This window comes from Lepisosteus oculatus, chromosome 7 (genome assembly GCF_040954835.1).
Source record: "Lepisosteus oculatus isolate fLepOcu1 chromosome 7, fLepOcu1.hap2, whole genome shotgun sequence".
Classification (NCBI taxonomy): domain Eukaryota; kingdom Metazoa; phylum Chordata; class Actinopteri; order Semionotiformes; family Lepisosteidae; genus Lepisosteus; species Lepisosteus oculatus.
In genome coordinates, this window is record NC_090702.1 from 36680957 (window position 1) to 36701287 (window position 20331).

At 34.7% G+C, this 20331-nt stretch overlaps 1 protein-coding gene across 6 annotated transcripts in view; it reads right to left on the reverse strand.

The window, feature by feature from the left end:
- gramd4a (GRAM domain containing 4a) overlaps positions 1-20331 on the reverse strand; it is a 75392-nt gene that overhangs the window by 36523 nt on the left and 18538 nt on the right. For 3 of the 6 annotated variants that reach the window (XM_006633437.3, XM_069192456.1, XM_069192457.1), the window contains exon 3: positions 17027-17147. In XM_006633437.3, coding sequence (XP_006633500.3) covers positions 17027-17147 — 121 coding nt within the window. Of the gene's footprint in view, positions 1-17026; positions 17148-17317; positions 17470-17504; positions 17627-20331 lie in introns of those variants that run through there. The other 3 variants (XM_069192460.1, XM_069192458.1, XM_069192459.1) reach the window with 3 other exon arrangements.

A 20331-nucleotide genomic window follows, 5' to 3' on the forward strand; every position in this document is an offset into this window, starting at 1 on the left:
AACACTGCCTTCCAACACAAGAACCTCTTCCCAACTGTCAAGTATGGTGGTTTGAGCACTATGGTTTGGAGCTGCTTTGCTGCCTTAGTATCTAGACAGCGTACTGTCATTAATGAAACCAGTGTCATTGATCAAAATGAAGCTGAGACGAAAGTTGGCCATGCAGCAAGACAATACACACTTGCCCATTGAAATGTTATGGCAAAACCTGCAGTGAGCAGTTCATGCGAGGAACCCTTAAAATATCACTGACTTCAAACTGTTCTGTAAGGAAGAATGGGCCAGAATTTACAAAGCCAATAACGGCTGATAAATATTGTTGCTAAAAGGTGGCACCGCCCACTGAGTCTAAGGATTATTCACATGAAAATATTTATCGTTGGATTAACTCAAAAATAGTGCAACTACATCTTCTGTAAAATTGGTCCCGGTATGAGTGTGTGTTTACTGTATGTCTGTGATTTTCCCTGAGATGGACTGACATTCTTGCCTTGGTACCTTTCACCTCTTGCTTACCGAGTTAGACTCTGGCTCCACACCTGCAAATCTGTACTGGATTTATAAACAGATTAGAAAATGGATAGATGAACAATTTATGCCACCAGGAAACTTGAGGACTCATTACCAACATCAAATCTGAAAAGACATCCTACAAAAATTAAATATGACTGTTTTTTAATGTATTAGGGCTATATTTCTCCATTCATTTCTATTATGATTTGGGGTTCCATATCTGTTTTTTCCAAGACTCCATCTCAAAAGAATGTCCTTACTCTATTTATAGATCTGACATACAAGTGGCTCAGATTTATTACATTTAGTCATTTAGACCACTGCATCAGTCACCAGCAGTATCAGTTTTCAAACTGATAACATATTAATGTGTCTGGTAACGCAGCAATAGCTGTTGTGAGTTTTTCCACTAAACTATTAGTTAGAAGCAGTGCAAATTAATTCTAGCATCTTAAAGTACACTACTGAAACATATCCTTTCAAAAGAGAATGACACAGAGAAGACTAATTCAACAAAAATCTGTCCTGCAATTTGGGTTCAAGATCGCAGATGACATTTAACCTAAATTGACAAAATACTTAACTACTCATTTAACACGACAAACATTCAAAGCTCCAACTGACCCTATTTTAAATTACAACAATATTTTATATTGAAAGCAGATAGTTCATTGCACTACATACCTGTATAGTGTGTTTGAGTATTATCTCAAAGTGCCTGCCATATAGGAGCAGACTCACTTCATCAATGGGGGCCAGACCCCCCTGACAAACAATAGCCATTATGTACAGTACCAGCAGCAGCATCTTTTGATCAGAAAAGTAAGAAATTGCTTCACCACTTAACTTAATGACTTGCAGGATCAACCTAATTTTTTCTTGGAGATCTCCCTTCCCAGAACTGACCAGGCCTTGCTTAGCTTCTGAGATCTACAAGGTGGCAATGCTGCATCTTTTGGTTTGTATATGGTAACAAATTTCAGAAAATGAGTGTCATTTTAAAATAAAAAAATGTAAAACACCAAGTTTATATAACTAGAATCTCAGGAACGTGGTTAACAGAGAATGACAGTAAACAATACAAAACAGATGCTCAGCATTCTGAAGAAAGAGGAATGATACAAGCGGTGGAGGTATACCACTCTACTTTAAAAATATCTGGGTAGAGATATTGATATCATAGGTTATAAGTCCAAAATGGCTTTTTCACTCCCACAGCTATTCACTCACATGTAAATACAAGAGTAGTCTTCTTTCTGCATGGTATTTATAGTAAAACAACAGCAGGCAGGAGGCATAACAAAATCTAACCAGATCTCGGCACCAACTATATAAGTCAGATGTAGAAAACAAAAAAAAGGCATATTGTTAGGAGTATGTTACAGACCACCAAGTTTGTATATCAATTGTTAAGTGGGATTAAATAATTTATGATTATATATATATATTACAAGTAAGATTACAGAAAACCTAGATAGAACTAAACTAGAAGATAATATGGTCAGCATTAGAAAATGTAGGAAATGCTACGAATGTAATTAGTGGAGTATCACAAGGATCTGTACCATGACCACTGGTCTTCATAATAAATAGTATGAATTACGTGTTTAAATGTATACATCTGTGATCTACATTCTGGTATAGTTAGTAAATTAGTCAACCTCATAGATCAGGGGTTGGCAATCTAGGGCACATATGCTATTATTGGCACACAAAAGCATTTTTAATGGCATGTAAAAAAAAAGTATAATGAAATATAATAAATTGCGAAAATGACAAAATGATCATGATAATGGAAAAATGATAAAAATGACTGACTGTTTTGCACATCTCTACAACATGCAACGCAAGTGAAATCACTTGGTTTATTTATGACTATTTTTTTTGCAGGGCTAATTCCAAACCATTTAGTTAGAATACTGAATAAACATCTGGCACATGACTTCTAATTTAAATAAGTGTTACATGCAAGCTGTACAAAGATGATCTACATCCATATTTATAAAATGGGAAACTCCAAGCTAAAGTTTTGTCTTCTAGACAATGTGAAGTAATACAAAGCAAAAATAATGTTACTTTAAACTATTAATATAATTCAAAAACTATTAAGTTAAAGCTCTGCAATGAACAAGTAAGACATCCTAACAATGTCTTTTATTAATACAGAAAAGACTGACTAGATACATTTCAAAGGCTCAGAAGAATATCCTACACTGACATGATAAAAATAAAAATGTTTTTAGTCTTTAACAATGAATTTAACCTGATGCAAGTACTCCAGTCCTCTAATAATTTAACAAAGTCAAACCAACAGGCTTCAGAATCAATGGTAAGGCACAAGTGGAAGAACAAGCCATTTAAAACTGAAGAGGAGCAACAGGATCTTTAGACAAAAAAATGTGCAAGTAGGCTACCCAGACATGTTGTCAAAGTGACACCCCCACTTCCTTCTGAGAAATAAGATTCTTGTTAATTATCTCCTACCAAACAAGGTAGAAGGGCCAAACAATGTTTCTTATTTTAGTATTTCATATCATGCCAGATATGTTTCCACATCATTTGTTTAGAAAGCGAGTGTATAATGGTACAGTTTTCTTGCCTTTTCTAACTCAGATAAGCTACGATGAAACAGGAAATTGCAGAAAGCATGCAGCTGCAGCTTTTAAGTAGCCTTTGCATCCCTCAGTAAACCTTATGGTTCAAAATTACAGTGTGCCTTAAAATTAATATTCATATTCCAGATGTTCTTATCTGAAACGTATTTGTAACTTTTTAAGACAAACTTTAAACATATCTACTCTTAGATCTAAAATGGTATGGCAAGAAGTAAAATATAAATATTATAAATACTGCCAAGTAGAGCTACAGGGTAATTATAACATATCGTTTAAAATGTCATTATAAGCATTCTGTTCAGTTGCAATTTTATGAACTTTAATACATTTTTCACCCTTTGGCTTAAAAGTATTTTGACAAAATACTCATAAATCCATGCAGCACCGATGTATGGTCTTTGTTCTTTCAGCAACTAATGTTGACACATTGAATTCTAGAAAAGTATTTAAATGCATCGTTCAGAGATCTTAAAGTCAAACCAGCAGGCTTCTGAATCAATGGTAAAACGCAAAGCAGAAGGCACAAGTGGAAGAACTAACCATTTAAAACTGAAGAGGAGCAACAGGATCAACACAAGAAGTTATTATCTCAGTTCATTTTTGTTGCGTTGTGAGCTTTCTTATATTAATGACTCAATTATAATGCATAATGCCAAGTAAGCCTGAGGGTAGCAGCAGAGATGTGACCAGTACTTTTCCTTCACCTTTGTTCTTCAGAAAAAGGAACAATTAAAACATGCTGGCTTTCATTAAAATTTCAAACCGAACTCCCTTTCAAATAGAAACAACAGGCATGGTAAACCTGCATATGTCCTGTTCGTCCTGTTAGGAAAGGGAAACAAAATATCACCATCTTTTATGCAAGCTGATTTGGTATTAATTGGAATCATGTTAATGTTTCTGAAATTAAACTAAATTGCCAAAAACAATTCAAAGCACCACAATTATTCTTAACCTTAGGTTTTATAGGCTAAACTTTATATAACTTTATACAACACTCTCAAAAAGGCTAAACTTACTACTTTCATATTCAAATCTCATATTACAAACATATTTTAATATTAAACATTCTAGAGTTAAATGTAGCTACAAGGAACTATGATATGTCACAGGCAACTATTTCTAAGCATTCAAAGCATCCAGTTTTATTTAACAGTGCAAGTCTACATAACATCTATTAACTAAATTAAAAATGTACAATTATACTCTGTAATATGCATTTCTATTCTACACTACAACTTCAACTTTGACATCTGTTCTAAATTCTTATAGACCTCATTCTATAAAATTCTATATAGACCATCAAACCTTAACCACACCTTCATATGTAGCAACAGTTACAAAATTTACTTTATATTTAAACCCAGTAATACAATATTAATAAGCAGACATCATTTAAAATATTTATGTTGGAAGCAGTCACATTAAAATATGCTGACAACAGCAAGCAGTAACTGAAAAGACAGATGGAAAACAAATGAAGGTTCATTGTTAAACGTGCAGATGATACAGCTGGCTTTTATTTATATGTTTGAAAAGACTAGTCAACATCCTGAAGTTCAAATTGTAAAGGGATCTCATCACATGTCCCTTGCATTGGGGATTTTACACAACGTGGATTGTTTTATATCAGGTAATATCTTGAGTCTGACTACTTACTAAGACCTAGGGGAATTGTTTATTGACTGCTTTTCTGCAATATTTAAAACTTAGAATGAACACCTGGGAAAGACCAGTCTTAACACCCTTCTAGAGTTCTTATTATCTAGCAGGGGTAAACAACCTACGTCACAGGAAATTAATTAGGAGCGCACTTCACCCACTGTGGTGAGACAGGCTATAGGAGACTGGCAAGCATTTTAGACGTTTTGGGCTTGCTAAAAAACATTGTTTTTTGGGGGGGGGGAATGATGACTGACAGTTTTTGGATTCACCTTTTATAATATGCTTTCTTTTGAATCACAACCAACAGGCCTAACAAATTTAAAACAATGCTTCTAAAGGAATTACCTAATCAATTCATGAGAGCACTATAAAGACTGTGACCTCAATTATGCATGCAGCATGTGGTATTCTGTTACATTTTGCTAACAGGCAAGAGTGAATATGAGAACCACCATCAATTATTTAGGGAAATGTAGACCTTTCACTTCCTGAATGGCATTAAACAGAAGATACTGTATGCTGTAAAACTACAAACAAAAAAATAATCACTGTTCTACTTATGAAAGGTTCAAGCCTGATAAAATCACATCCATGAACACATCATTCACCTCAGAGACTTAAACTGTAAAAGACAAGGAAGCTTCTCAACCATTTTGAAAGTCCTATTTCTAATACCAGATCATTACACAACCATATGCTTTGCCAAAGAATGCAGCTAAACCTATTATGACATTGCATGGAATTGCAAGTTGAATCCCACCTCAGCAAGTAAACAATTATGGTAAAGCTGAGTTTAATCACAGCAGATCCTCTCATGACCCATCGCATTACTCCAGATCAAGCATGAAGAGCCATACTGTTGTATAATTGGTATTGAACTGACTAGCATAATCAGTAGATCCTGGTCACATTGTCAATCTGGATAAAATCAGCAGTTAACTTGACTGTACAGTAAATGTAGTGATCTTTGACTGCATAGTAAATATAGTGGTTTATACTGTATGTGATGTGATTCAAGCAATCCTCCAATAATGGCCTTTGGCAAAGGTTTAACCTTTGTACATTTTTAGCTTTCTAAAAATCACTGAAGTTGTCAACACTTGTTGCTCAAGAACCAAAGGAAATCTTCCTTGGTGTCATGCATGGTCAATTTGTTGTCACAACTGATATCTTTAAATACCCCAGGGTAAGGAAAGCAATTAAAACAATTACTGAAAATACCCAAAACAAATTTGGCATTAAAAGGAGATGGGGAAAATCAAATTAATTACTTTAAAAATGCACCATATAAGAACATGTACTGTGTACATGTGCACATGACCTTGATTAAGTACCTAAACTAAATTGCTTGAGAGTCCACTTCCATCTTCCAGGATTCCAGGAATTTAAGGTACAGATTACTACCCTCCGTGCCAGTAATACAGTACACATCTCTGACAGTCCACAGCATAGTCCAGCATAGGTCCAGAATACCATATCGTGCACAGCATGAAATACCATTCTGCTCTAACATATTCATTAGCAGAAATTATGCTTTCAGAGAAGATTTGATTAGTGTGGCACAAAAGCTTCACAGAAGCAAAAGATGGTGTTTTGTAATATGCTTACTGTATAATAAGGTCAGAAATTTAAATCAGCAGAAAGTAACAGTAGCACTCTATAACTACTAGGCCAGGGCTTGAACTTTGGGGCTTGAGGGGGATTAAAAGGCACTTCAGTACATAAAATACTTCACTCATCATATACTTGAATGCTAGAGCCAATTTGTTAATTCAATTAAAAGGAATCACATGCACAACTCCAAACAATCACTGAATACCATACCACATAAATGTATGTGGATTTTTACAGTATCCATTCCAAAAAGCAACATACTTACTTTTACCTAGCGTTATTGTCCATCACTGTACCAGAGATTTTGATGGCAACTGTGACTCCAGAATGATGACATTATAGTATCAGCTGTGAAATCTACTGGGTCACACATCAACCTTTTATTATTACAGAATCAATATTGGGCATCTCAAGTACAATTCCCAGAAGCTTTGGTGTCTTCTGATCTAGTTGGTTTAATTATTTAATTGTGCAATTGTAATATTTCTAACCAGCAGTGTTTAATATGTAACTACATTTAATCAAATAAATGATGTACAAGACCTGAAGTAATACAGTATGTATGACTAAGATTAATCAGTTTAATTGTTAACTGACTATTCAAGTTAGAATAAAAAAAAACAGAAAACACTAGTCCCTCCTGGAACTGAACTTGACACTCCTTGTCCTTAAATCATGCTTGATTAATTTAATCAAACTTTCATCCCCTGGCTAGAGTTGCAAGTTAGATCTGTTTTCTGCGCTGACTGCATAGGTGCTAACTGTTTATTCACAAAACTATTTTAATCCAAAGATTTCCTGAATAGAATTTAAAATGAAGTTTGTCACTTAGCCTCCAACTGCAGTGACCCCCGTTGCAAAAGCAGAAAACACTCTTGTAGTTGTTAAAAAATGTAATTTATTCCCTTGCACCACAGGTTACACCACAGCTGAAATGAGACTGATGATAAAGTAAACAGATATCAGAACAAATAGCCCTGCTATCTATGCAGCAGCCTTCAGAAAATGTGACATAATATTTAAATGTACTGATTGACCTTATATAGTACAAACAAGTTATACACTTACAGTATTAAATATATATAGCACTGTGTATGATGATAGGTTATAGTGAAAACTGAATGTGACCACTTCAGGTAATTGTTTGAGGTCTTCATAGCAGATAAGGAACAGGTAAAGGGTTTATTCCATGCTGAAAAGAAAGGAAACACAACGTGAGCTCACACTTGAAGAAGGCTCCACAGCCGAAAAGTTGTGTTTCTTTTCTTTTCAGCATGGAATAAACCTGTTACCTGTTCCTTTGCAGCCTACACATGCTGATGGTAAAAAGAACTGGGCTGGACAGATGACACTGGATTTTGAATATTAGTTAGTTGCCTCTCTATTGTCAATATAAAAAACATCATACTCAGGGCTGAGGTATCACATTACTGAGTTTTCACCCTCTTAGGGTCTCATGATAAAAGCTAAATAAAGACATTTAGCTGTCAAACAAAAAATACATTTATGTGTACACAAGTATGCTTCATAATACCATCCATTTTAAATTCATGTTAAAAAAAATAAAAGCACTCTGTTACATAAAAAGTCATGACCAAAAAGACACCCAGGCAAATCACACAGACTCTGTTGTGTTACATCACCATCGTAAAATTATTTTAACTGGAAATTTTAACTCTTAACAAGCTTCCTCTCTACTTCTGGCTAAACAACAGGACCCTGCAAGTTTATTAAATGAACTAATTTAAGCTGTTATTTTACAAATATTAAAAATAATATATTCTTATGCTTTGTATAAAACTAATCTTAAGGCTTTTTAGAACAAGGTTCATTCACCTTAGCCCACAATAAAACTCTCTTGAACACTGCATGAGATGAATCTGCATTTCACAAGTATCAAAAAAAGGAAAAGACAGCAGATTGAGTTTAGATCGTCTCATCAAGGACTTCCCAGGACCTCAGCTGAAAAACAACAAAGTGCAAAGCAAGTCTCACTACACACAGTCAGTATTGTCACTAATTTTGACAACGGTTAATTTTGTGCGATTAATGCAAATGTCCTGTATTTGTCATAATAATAGATTAAAGCACAAGCTATAACAAATTAAAGCTTGTCAAAGGAGCTGTGGGATGTGCTTACAATACAACAGTTGGTAACCTTGGTTTGGAACAGAAGACTTTAAGCAATCTTTTGCTGTAAAGGATGTGTCTGTATTTTCACAGAAAAACGTAGCAAAGCTGAAAGTTATTTCTTTCATTCAAACCGGTGGAGAACTGCAATAATGTGGAATCTTAGGCAGGAAGTGGATGTACATTAACCTCATCTCATAAGCAATCTTGTGACAATGCTGACATTAGGCCAGTGACTTGGTGAACCACATCCTGCTCCTAAAGGCTCTTTGATAAAAGCCATACTATTTACAGCTAGAATAATTTATTATGGTTCTGAATAATGCACATCAAATTACATTTATCATAAAAATTACAAGGAAAATTAAAGTAAAAATGTAAGATATGAATAGCAAATGACCATTCACCTTTTCACCATACTCCACAAGTACAACTTTTAATGAATAAAGAGAATAAAGCTAAGAAAAATTTAATTGTTCAGTTGCTGCAGAGGTTCATAAGAAGACCAGCTGTTTTAGTTTTGGAGGCTGATTGGGAGGCTTTCCTTTTCATATAGAAAAAATAGAAAGGTATTGTAAATCAGTTTTAGCATGGAGACAGTAATCTATATATCATAAATTCAATTAAGATTAATATTCCAAACCAAAATTTAATTCATACTGTAGCACTGAAAATGTAATTCTTAGACGGATCACATCAAGGCTTTTCATCTTAATGTAGTCGGTGGACTAATGAATAGATAAGAGACAGGAGGGGAGAGATGGAGAAACACAAACGCCACTTTAAAAAATGAAACAACAGAATAATCCAAGCAAAAAGGGAAAAGCTCTGCTGTAGATCTGTTCAAACATTTTCGATTCAGCCACATTAACCACTACCCTAATTTTTGCACTTTTTTGCAGCCAGGATTTCTGGCAATGCTCATTTCAAAAGTCTTTTCTGAACCGGCTGCCAGTTCACACAGTGTTCCTCAGTGCCTTCAGTGAGAACATGACTGCTTGCTTTGAGTTCCTGCCAGATTCCCAGATGAACAATGTTTGCAGCTAACACAGGAAGAAAAAAAGTAATTTCCTAATAAGACAGAGCCTCCCTTGGTGAATGGACTATAACTGTAATGCTGTACAGTAACTTGCTGGATGCTTTAAGTGCATGTCCTATTTAGTTATGTAAGTAAACTATTTGCATATTGCTCTACAAAGCCACAACACATTCTCACATCATGTGCATGGTTAACCATGCCTATCTAAGCTGCAGAAAATGGTGACTATAGACCTTTCATGAAACAAAAGATTGGGAAAAAATCCCTGACTGTGTACCATGTATCACTTTACATTATGCACATTTCCCATGCCTATTAAATATCATCTATTGCTCAGCTGAGGAAACACCATTTCTCTACATCAGCAGGAAACGTTAAGTGCCATAAGGTAAATTTCCTGTAACACCAGCTGAAGCCCCAGCATGTTCAAAATGACAATAACGTTTTATGATATTAGTCTTTCTTTGTTCTTATTATAAATACATATCAAATCACCATGGTGGACAAAATCATGCCCTGAAAATGTTCTTCATTTCCACTTCCATTTGCCTGGTATAGCTATGCATCTTATTATTCTGATGTGATTAAACACATCAACACGTGGATAAACACGTCCAACTTGAATAATCTCTCTCTCTACGTCTTCATTGCATCTAAGACAACTGCAATGCACCTGGCAGGGATATATGCAGTATGGAATACAAAATGGCCCCTGCATGCCCAATATTTAAAAAAAAAGTTTTATAATTGTTTTGGAAATATCCAGTATTGATAAATATATATAAACATGTTTAAAAATTGTCTCAGACAGCTCCTAAATTTAAAAATGGGGAAGGAAAGTACAATATGTCTTGTTTAACTGTTCATGTGTAACAACATTTCAACTAAACAAAAAAAATCTTATTAAGTACAAAGTCTGCGTGTTGAGTGTTAAAAGCCCTTAAAGGTGCAAGATATCTGTAAAACAGCATGTTTCAACATGTCCAAAACTGGTTTAGTACAAAATGCTCCTGCCACAATACTAATAAACTGAATAGTTAATGATGAAGGAGCAATTCCTATCTTGAAAATGCATTTCCAAATCAAATTACAAATTACAACTATAGAGACTTCTCTTAAGTTAATAAATACCTGTGCTCTATAGTGCACAGTATTTGATGGAATTTACAGATTATCATCTGGGTTCCCCATTCCTATTCCCAATCTCTTACAAATTTGTCCTATATGTTCCCACTGGTTTTTGAATGCCATTACTGCTTCCCTGTCCATTGAAAGCATTTTAATGGAACAGTCTTTTTGACCCACTTTGAATTGAATTGAAAGGCACATCCACAAGACAGACAGTGGAACCTTGGCAAAGTTCATTCTCATGTAAAATGAAATACATTTTAAAAAATCTAAAATATTAAATGATCAAAAAGTACCAACATCCAAACTACTGATTTTCAGTAAATTATTTTATCTTTTGAGGGTTGCACAGAGCTGGAATCTAATCTAACAATTACAGGGCACTAGGCAGGACTACAGACTGAACCGAATGTCAGCCTATCACAGACCACAGTCACATGCAGATGGAGGGAAAGTTTGAGAACCTAATTAATCTGAAAGGTATTGAATTGAATCGTGGGAGGAAACGAGTTAAGGTACACATTGCCCAAGTAACAAGTTTTTGTAATGAACTTCAGTTTACTATAAATTACTTATTATTCCTGGTGATAGTTATTTTAAAAATATGAGGCCTTTATTTTAAACTTACAAGGCCTAAAAACTCATTTTATGTTTAATCAATAGTGTTAGATAATTGTACATTATTCTTCAATATTGTGTTAAGTTTCACTTTATTATATTATATGCAATGTAATATGTAATATGTAATATTAGCACAAGAAATGTCCACTTTACACAAAGAAGTGTGTGAAAGAGAAGCTGTAGGAGATGATAAATTACCTAGGACACCTACACAGTTTTTCAGGTTTTTAACAATAGCTTAGAATGCAACTAATAACTAGAACTAATGCAAAAACAGATCCTGTTATCCATCATATAGCACCCACCAAAATCAGCTTGGTTGGTCACACCACACTGAAACTTTGCAATATAGTAAATTATGAGTCTGTACCAGAAAACAGGGAAACAAGCTATGCTGCAAATAAAATTAACAAAAAATCTTGCCTTTCAAAATCAATTCGATCACATCTTTTGTGAGTCACCCATAGGTGTGGATTTCAAGATGTCATGTATTAACACCAAGCCTATCTACACAATAAGTACTGAATACACAAAAGTAAGAATTTCATAACAAATCTATTACACTTATACAACAACCTTCATCAACAGGTGTGGATGGGGATTCACAGTAGGAAATGTACTCCTTCTCTCCCCAGCACAAAATAATTGCTTCAAAATAAATAAGACCACAGCATTATTTGTAAGGTTCATGTTTTATTAATTATTTTCAAGGCAGTAAAAACACACTACTATGAGTAGTCTTCAGTCTGATTCTTATATTCCACATTTATTTATGCATTTAAAGGTGAATGTTCTTTCGTTCTCTATTAAACAGGGGTCATTCCCTACATATTACATATTCCGAAGACCAGCCCTTGAACAAAGACTGTTTATCTTAAGTAGGTACTGCCTGAGGATATCTACAGTACGAACATACAAAAGCTCCACAATGATACCAAGGTATCCAAAGACACAATTTAAACTTTGCAATGATGACACTTCTTTTGAAGTGGATTAGTAACACACTCTGCAAGTTATTCAATGTCCTTGTTTTTGCCTTTTTGTCTTGGAACAGACATTCTATTCATCCTAGTATTCCCTAGTAGGAATCAGTGTTTCTACACTAACACACTACACAAGATATGTGAACCATATCATTCATTTAACAATATAATTAAGACAGGATATTTCTACAAACCATATTGTACCTACTGGTATGGTGACAATAAACCATTAAGTTTGTCCTTAACACTTTACAGCCTGTAGAGACATGCAAGTCCTATCAGTACAAAAAAGTCTATGAACTCTGAATCTGGGCTACGGTCCCAGTGGGAATGCAAAGTATTGTCAAAAGACATGAGAAAGCCGAATTGAGGTAGACACTGGGCAGCATTCATCTCCCAAAGAGCCACTAAAAAACTAAGTCTAAAACAACCTAAAAGAACAGAATCTAGGGCACATTTGAGGTGCACACTATGCAAAATCTTCTTTTGCAAAAAAGAAAAGGAAAGGACTGTTTTTTTCAGTTTCACTACACATTAAATAGACTCCATTTTTACTGAATTTGAGTCATTGTAGAAGGATCATTATTCTATTAGTGTATCTCCCTTGTAATTTTCTTGCCTATAAATATATTGTTGTACAACAACTAAAGCAAATTTCAGTTATTTTTAAGGTTAAGGAGACCCTGTGCAAACATGCACTCTTAATTCATTTGTAGTTGTTTACAACTAGACTAACTTGCTTGTCTAGATCATAGTGATTAGACATGCATCAGGTGAGAAAACAGGAAAAGTCCAAATCTAGCTCATATTTGTGTCATTCAGATTATATGGTCATTGTAAATGGAGAGCAATAGCATGCTATTAGCTGGTCTCTCAATTTGAGACATGGCACGTTGTGTAACGAGACTATTTGAAATCTCAGAAGATGCTGCCAAGCAACTACAATCAGATGTGACTTGATACTACGTGGAAGACACAGAGTAATAACTGCCCAGGAAAATCCTTTCAATCACTTTCAAAATGCTTAACAAACTGCATACATACTTCCTGAATATTGCAGCATTAGATCCAGTACGGCCTTGTGACATCTACATGAAAGAGGTATCCATCCTCACCAGGTTGTAAAATAAACATATATTCCAGATATATGAGATTTTGCTAGCCAACATGTCTGCTGGAATTAGATCTAATGAGCTGACGAGCTTTTCTTTGACAAATCAAGATATAAACCTCATCAAGTGTGGACGGATACCTCTGGGATATCACTGGTCATCAGCATACAAAACCCTTGCTTGAACAGGAGCTCACTGAAGCATGGAATGTTATTGTCCAAGGTCAGAACTGAGGTCTGATTAGGGCAATGAGGTGCTGATGCAGCAAGATCTTTTCTGGAAGAGATGGAAATAAGTGGTAATAAAAGTGTGACTTCCTCACCTGAAAACGCCCAAACAAGAGGCACTGAAACAGCCAGCACGAGGTTTAATGTAAAATAAGCTAAGTAACCATTTATTTGTAAAGAAGTGAGGCATAGTAAAAATACAGGACAATGATTTATTAGTGAAAGAAAAAAGTAGAGAATAGAGAATACAGTATATTACATGCTAAACATAACAATATTCCAAGAAACTAGGGAGAGGACAGAAGTGAGTAAAGGTGACTTCTTTGGTAAGGAAATTATTTGCAATAAGTCTCTTGATAATGGTATGTAAATATTTACTTGCTGCATTATCTTGTTTTGCTGATCAGAAGTGGAACTGCAGAAAGAAGAACATAAAAAAGAAAAGAGCTGGTGGGGAGATCAAGCTCTTGCTGACAACACTGCAGGCTCCCAGACACCTGACAAGTCTCAGGAGTGCCTGTTGCACCACAAGAGGAGAACACCAAACTCAAATCCATCCATATCCCCGTGATGTCCAGACATATTGTGCATCAGTTTCTATAACAGTGAACTTGTTAACAGCAGGATTGATTTAGCCTACACTTCAAGAAATGTCAGAACTACAGCTCAACCTTAACTATGAATATGCACCTTTACTGTCTGGAGTCGAATGGAGAGTCCTACCCATTTTTAAGAGCAATCCTTCAAATGAACTTGTTTCATAAAAGTTAAAAAACTTATGGCTCACACTACAAATTATAATTGTGGGTTACAATACACCTAAAGAAGACCTTTTCCACTACATTATCTGTTTGTCTACCATTTATTCCATCAATGTTGTTCCAGAGTCTAAGAAGCAAAAAGCATAATAGTCTATGATGGTGACCAAGTATTAAGTTGATGGTTTAGTAGAATATTTGAGTACACAACAAATGTTCTACAAAAATAGACTTTCCTTCTCAAGTCATCCTTAGTGATTAAAATATACCTCTATGTTAATAAAAGAAAGCAAAATACAAAGCTTCTTATAAATGTCCCGGAAGGACCTTGGTATTGAAACAGAGTGGTAACAAATTATGTTGTTGTTCATCCACAATGATACTACTCTTAGTTCAGGCAGTTCTACATTGCTGAAGTACAGAATAAGAAGCCTTTATACTTCTTGTTGAGACGTGACTTATTACTCTAAACGTCAAACACTGTTACATTATTTATGATTATTTATAATATGTAGGTAGGATCATTAATTATGATTAATTATTAAGAAACATTACAGACTCCCATGAATCCATTGATGAGTTTGAACACATACCAGGACAATAATCAGATGTACTCAGACTTCTGAGCAATCTGAACTAGAATCAAATTATCTAACCACCTGTAAACAATTTTATGAGAAACTCAAAAAATTCAAGAAATTTGTAGTAAAAAAATAAATAAGAAGGCATTTCATTAACTTCCATAAACAGATGAAGATTGAATGCTTCATAAAGAATTTGGGCTAATATAGGATTGTAAAGCATAATATACTGTAACTTGCTGATATTTGAAAAGAACAAGTATCCATGTTATGCTGCAAGTTTTTGAATGAAATACAAAAAATCATGCTAAAGGTTGTAATCTTCATTTTATTGTATACTTGCAAAATACTAGTCAAGGTACTTAAATTGTAATAAAAATGCTCCCTTTGGTGGAGATGACTGCACAAATAAGGATTAAATTCAAACGATACTGCACCATTACCTGGGAGCACTGTGCTCCATACAAAAAACCCACAGAGAATGCAGCCTAGGTTGTCTCTTTTCACTGTACACTAGAGACTGCCATGAGTTACCCATCTCTGCAGTGCTGCTACCTGCATCATTAGAACCTGGCTAACATATAATTCTCTAGGTCTATTTTATGCCTTACTATTTGTCACTGGTACATCTCAAGGTCTGAAATGAAGAGAAAAGGACCCTTTTACTCCCAGAGGTCTAATCAATTCATCCAAGTCTTAATTGAAATGTCTGCATATACCTTTTGAGAAGATCCAAAGCTTGTTACTTCTATAACAAACAGTAAAATAATATCTGCAGCACAGTTTTTCCCACAGGCTAAACAGACAGCCACTTAACCAGATTGCCAAGAGCATGCTAATTCTTGTACAACCATTGTGCAACTTGAAAAGCATATTGCTCGAGCTCAGAAGACAAAGAGCATGTTGAAAGAAGCTTCTATTACAAGTGTTTTGTAAAACAGGAGCCTTCACTGCAGCCCTGCTTCAATATACACATTTTTAATAAAGGGACTAGGTAATCAGCCAGGCTGTTGAAAAAGATATCTGTTTACTACGATTTTTCACATTGGAAAATGAAAAAGAAAACAATTATGAAATGTTTTAAAATTATAATCACAAAGCCATATAAAAGACCATATGAATAACATTCTCATTTGTATTTCATTTCCTCTTGTCTTTATCAGGTTCTAAGAAAAACAGAGAATTAAATTACAGTAAGACATTTTTTACCTTCTTAAAAACTGCACCACGTATTCAGGTATTTTCTTAATATGTGTATTAACATATACTATTTTTCACCATGATAACCATAGAATACACTTGACAAAAATAAACACAACATCCCGAATACAGTCTATTAAAGTCAACACTGAATACATGCAAAGTAGTAAAGCATTTTGTGTGTCTCAAAGATAATATGGTTTAGTCAACTTTCACCCATGGGGAAAAAAACAGACATATAATAATAAGATATGTTGGGACTTAGGAACATAATATGATGGTTAATGAGACCACTGCAAAAGAAAACAGAATAATGTTGAAATGTATTTGTCTGACAACCAATTATACAGCAAAACATTTTACTGGAGAAATTCAAGTGAAGTACCTCACTCAATGGTACAGCAGTGGCCATTGACCCCAGAACCTTCCACCTAAAAATGTGCAACAACATTAAGAACTATGAAAAGAGTTGCAACTGTGTTTTGTATTTACTCAGTAGTAGTAGCACTGTGAATATGCAGATACCTGCATGTACAGTACAATATGATATAATACCCTAATCACCTTACACTACCAACTAAATGTAAACCTTTCAGCTCAGTTTATATTGTACAAGCACGTATTTGTATATAAATTGATTTGTAAATAAATTGCAAAGTTACAACTCAAGTTCTCAAGAACCCAAATGAAAATAAAGAGAATTCCTGCACATTTTTGTGGTGGAGTACAGGTATATACTAAAATACACTATCAAAATCTGTGGCAGCAGAGAACAGTCAGAGTATCTCTGTTTCACATTTATAACTGTAGGAGCTTAAATAAATAGCATTTAGTACTTACGCAAGAAGTGTTTTTCCAGTAAGGCAATTTCAAGATGACCCTTGATCTCATTTAGCCTCTCAGATTCTGTTCTCTGGAAATCTTGGATTGCTGAAGCCATAGCAAGAGTTCCTGTACCAGCCTAAACACAGAGACAAAGGAAAAAAATGAAATATTAATGAAATTGGTTAGCTAGACAGCCTAAATACCAACACATATTGAAATGTGAATATCGGCATGCATAACTAAGAAAGAAACTTACAGATTCCTTGGTTTGCACCTCTAAAAGATTAAAACAAACCTTATACAAACCTCTTATAATCTTCTTATATTTCTTAATGAGTCAATTGCTCAAATGCAGACATGCTACAAATTTTCTTGACAGCTCTGTAAACTAGCTATTCATATGCGATAAACAGAGATCTGCACTGAGCTAAGTAACTGTTCTATAACAACAAAAAGAACATGCAGACAAAGAAAGATTCTTAACCAAGCCTACTGTAAGATTTACAGTGGTGTAAGATCAGAACATTTTGGAGTTATCAGTTCTTTCTCAGTATAAACCACAGCATTTTAAGGTTCCTTGCTGCTTCAGAATGAATCACCACAGCTCTATGCTGAGCAAGGGAGGGAGCCAGTGAGAATGCTGCAGGGATATACCATAAATCATTGCCCAAGAAAAACAAATGTTCCCAAACAGGTTATTTTACTTTAAAATCGAGCCATAGCTCCTGCATTTTCATTGGTTTAATGAAAAAATATATATAAAAAGAGGGAGGTACTCTTTACAGTATTTTAAAGAAAACTAATCTTAAAATAGGCACGGATCACGTGGCTGCTTCCTAAAGAACCGATAGCAGGGAGCTGCATTCTCTTAAATCTGCAGCATGGAAGCAATGCAGCACAATCAAGTCAGGGATATTAAACACAATGGTCAACCATTATAGACTAAACAGAAAGGAATTAGCCAGCACATACCGGTAAATATTGGTATATAGTGAACAAGATAAACCTAAGCTCCCTAACTGCACTTTATGTTGTGAGCTTTCTAAATACTAACAATGAAATATTTTTTTCAGATTTAAAATCAAACCATTAAATTTCTAATGAGAATTTCTCATTTTGTTTTACCTACATTTACTTCTAACACTTAATTTAGGGCAGCATAGTGGCACAGTGTTTAGGATTGCTTCCTCCCAGACCTTAGGTTCAATTCCTGGGGAGACATCTGCATAGAGTTTGTATGTCCTCCTCGTGTTTGCATGGGTTTCCTACAGGTGCTTTACTTTACTCCCACAGTCCAAAGTCATGCGGAAAGCTTCATTGGTTTCTGGGAAAACCGGCCCTGGTGTGAGTGTGTGTGTTTGTGTCTGTGTGCCCTAGGATGGACTGGTGTCCCACTAGGGTGTATCCTGTCTTGCGCCTGTTGCTTACAGTGACAGGCTCCAGCTGCCCTGCAGTAATGTACTTAGTAATGCTCTTAGAAAATGGATAGAAGGATGTTTAATATTTAATTGAACTATGTATTCATTAATACAACTGATTCACCATACTTAAAAACTGTATTCCTCCCTTTATTTGACATCTACAAAATTGAAATTGACAGATATTAGCTATTGAACTACTCACTACCTTAAATTTCACTTTTTACAGGAAAAAAGCAGCCCTTTCCATAGCAATATCACTTTTATCAAGAGAGCTGACCAGAAAGTCTTAAGTCTCTTTAAAGGAATCTGCATACGGTATTGGGCTGAAAGATGACGTGGTCCCAGCTCACACAACTGGAACTTTGCAAAATCAGAACTATATTCAGAACATCACAGATCTACCAGGATCTTGTAAAGACACTACAAAAACCAAATTATTGATATCTCCCATGTTTTATCAACGTTAGATGGCCATGTTTAACAGTAGCACCAGAAAAACATAATTTGTTTCTTAAAACAACTAAAAAGGATTGTAAGTGATCATTTTGTTCATGACCATGTTATAAAAAAAAAGTATTGTTGGTTCTCCAGGTTTGACTTCTAAGCATCAATTCCTTTCATAGTTGTTTTTATAGTCTTTCAAATGTTAAATAGATTATCTTCCAGAAAACAGGAACTCTGCATGCTCCAGAAACTGCTGATCAATGTTACCAATTATTTAATCAAAACATTGGAAACATTTCTAGATTTATTCATATTCTTGAATTAATTAAAACCTGATATCCAAGCATTTGAGTAGAACAATTTTCCTTATTCCCTAGCACAGTCATAACAATTTGATAGACAATAATTTGCTAATAATAAAATAACACAAAACTAGACACTTACAACATTTACACTATATGCAGAACACTGCATCCTAGAGGCCTATTTTCAACAGACCCAGCATCCCAGATGCTAGTTCTTATAACTTTAAAGCATATGCAATACCTTGACAGTCCAACAAGAGGAATACCCTGAAATCTTAAATAAAAGAATATGACCCAGCACTATATGGATCTGTATCTACTGTACTCTTGCAGCACAAACGCCAAAAGGTGAAAGAAAATCTCTCTCCCTCTCTTAGACATCCATCGAACTAGGAAAGAACATCTTTAGCCTGAGGATTTCACAATAAGGAAAACTGGAATATCCCCAAAAACTTCAAAAATCTAATCTCTAAAACTGTAGATCTTATATCACATGATGTTTTTTGTTCCTATCTCATTGGTGGTATGAATAAATCTGAAGGACACTGTACATAGTAATGCTTTTGAAAATGTAACAAACTACTAACATTTAACAGCACCAGTAAAGTCTTACTGTAGTTAAAGCTTAAAAAGCGATTGCTGCACAACTAATCTTTATTTATGAAATAGATATGATTTGGACTTTTAATAGTTTCTAATTATGAAGAAACAGAAGAAGACACTACTGTCTGATATATGCCCATGAAGTACTTATACCCAAATTTTCACTTCTTTAATTTTACAAAATAAAATGTTTTAAAAAAGTAGCTATTGACATCCAACCTTTCAATAAATAAGAAAATTGAAACAGTAACACTATAATGACTTCTGAGCATGAGTTTTTTTTAAATTCATTTTTTATACTTTCTCCACTGATGTCAGTGGTATCTCCTCCCTGTTTCATTTAAATATGTTGATTTAAAATCAACACAAAAGGTAAGCTTAAACAAATACTCAAGGGAAGATGACTAAGTCCCTTCAAAAACAAAAAAAAAGATTCAATGTGACAAATCTTCACATGAGACTGAATACTGAAATGCACTGAAATCCAACATAATTGCATTACACTGCATGTACAGAAAACCTATGCAAGCATGAAATGATCATCAAT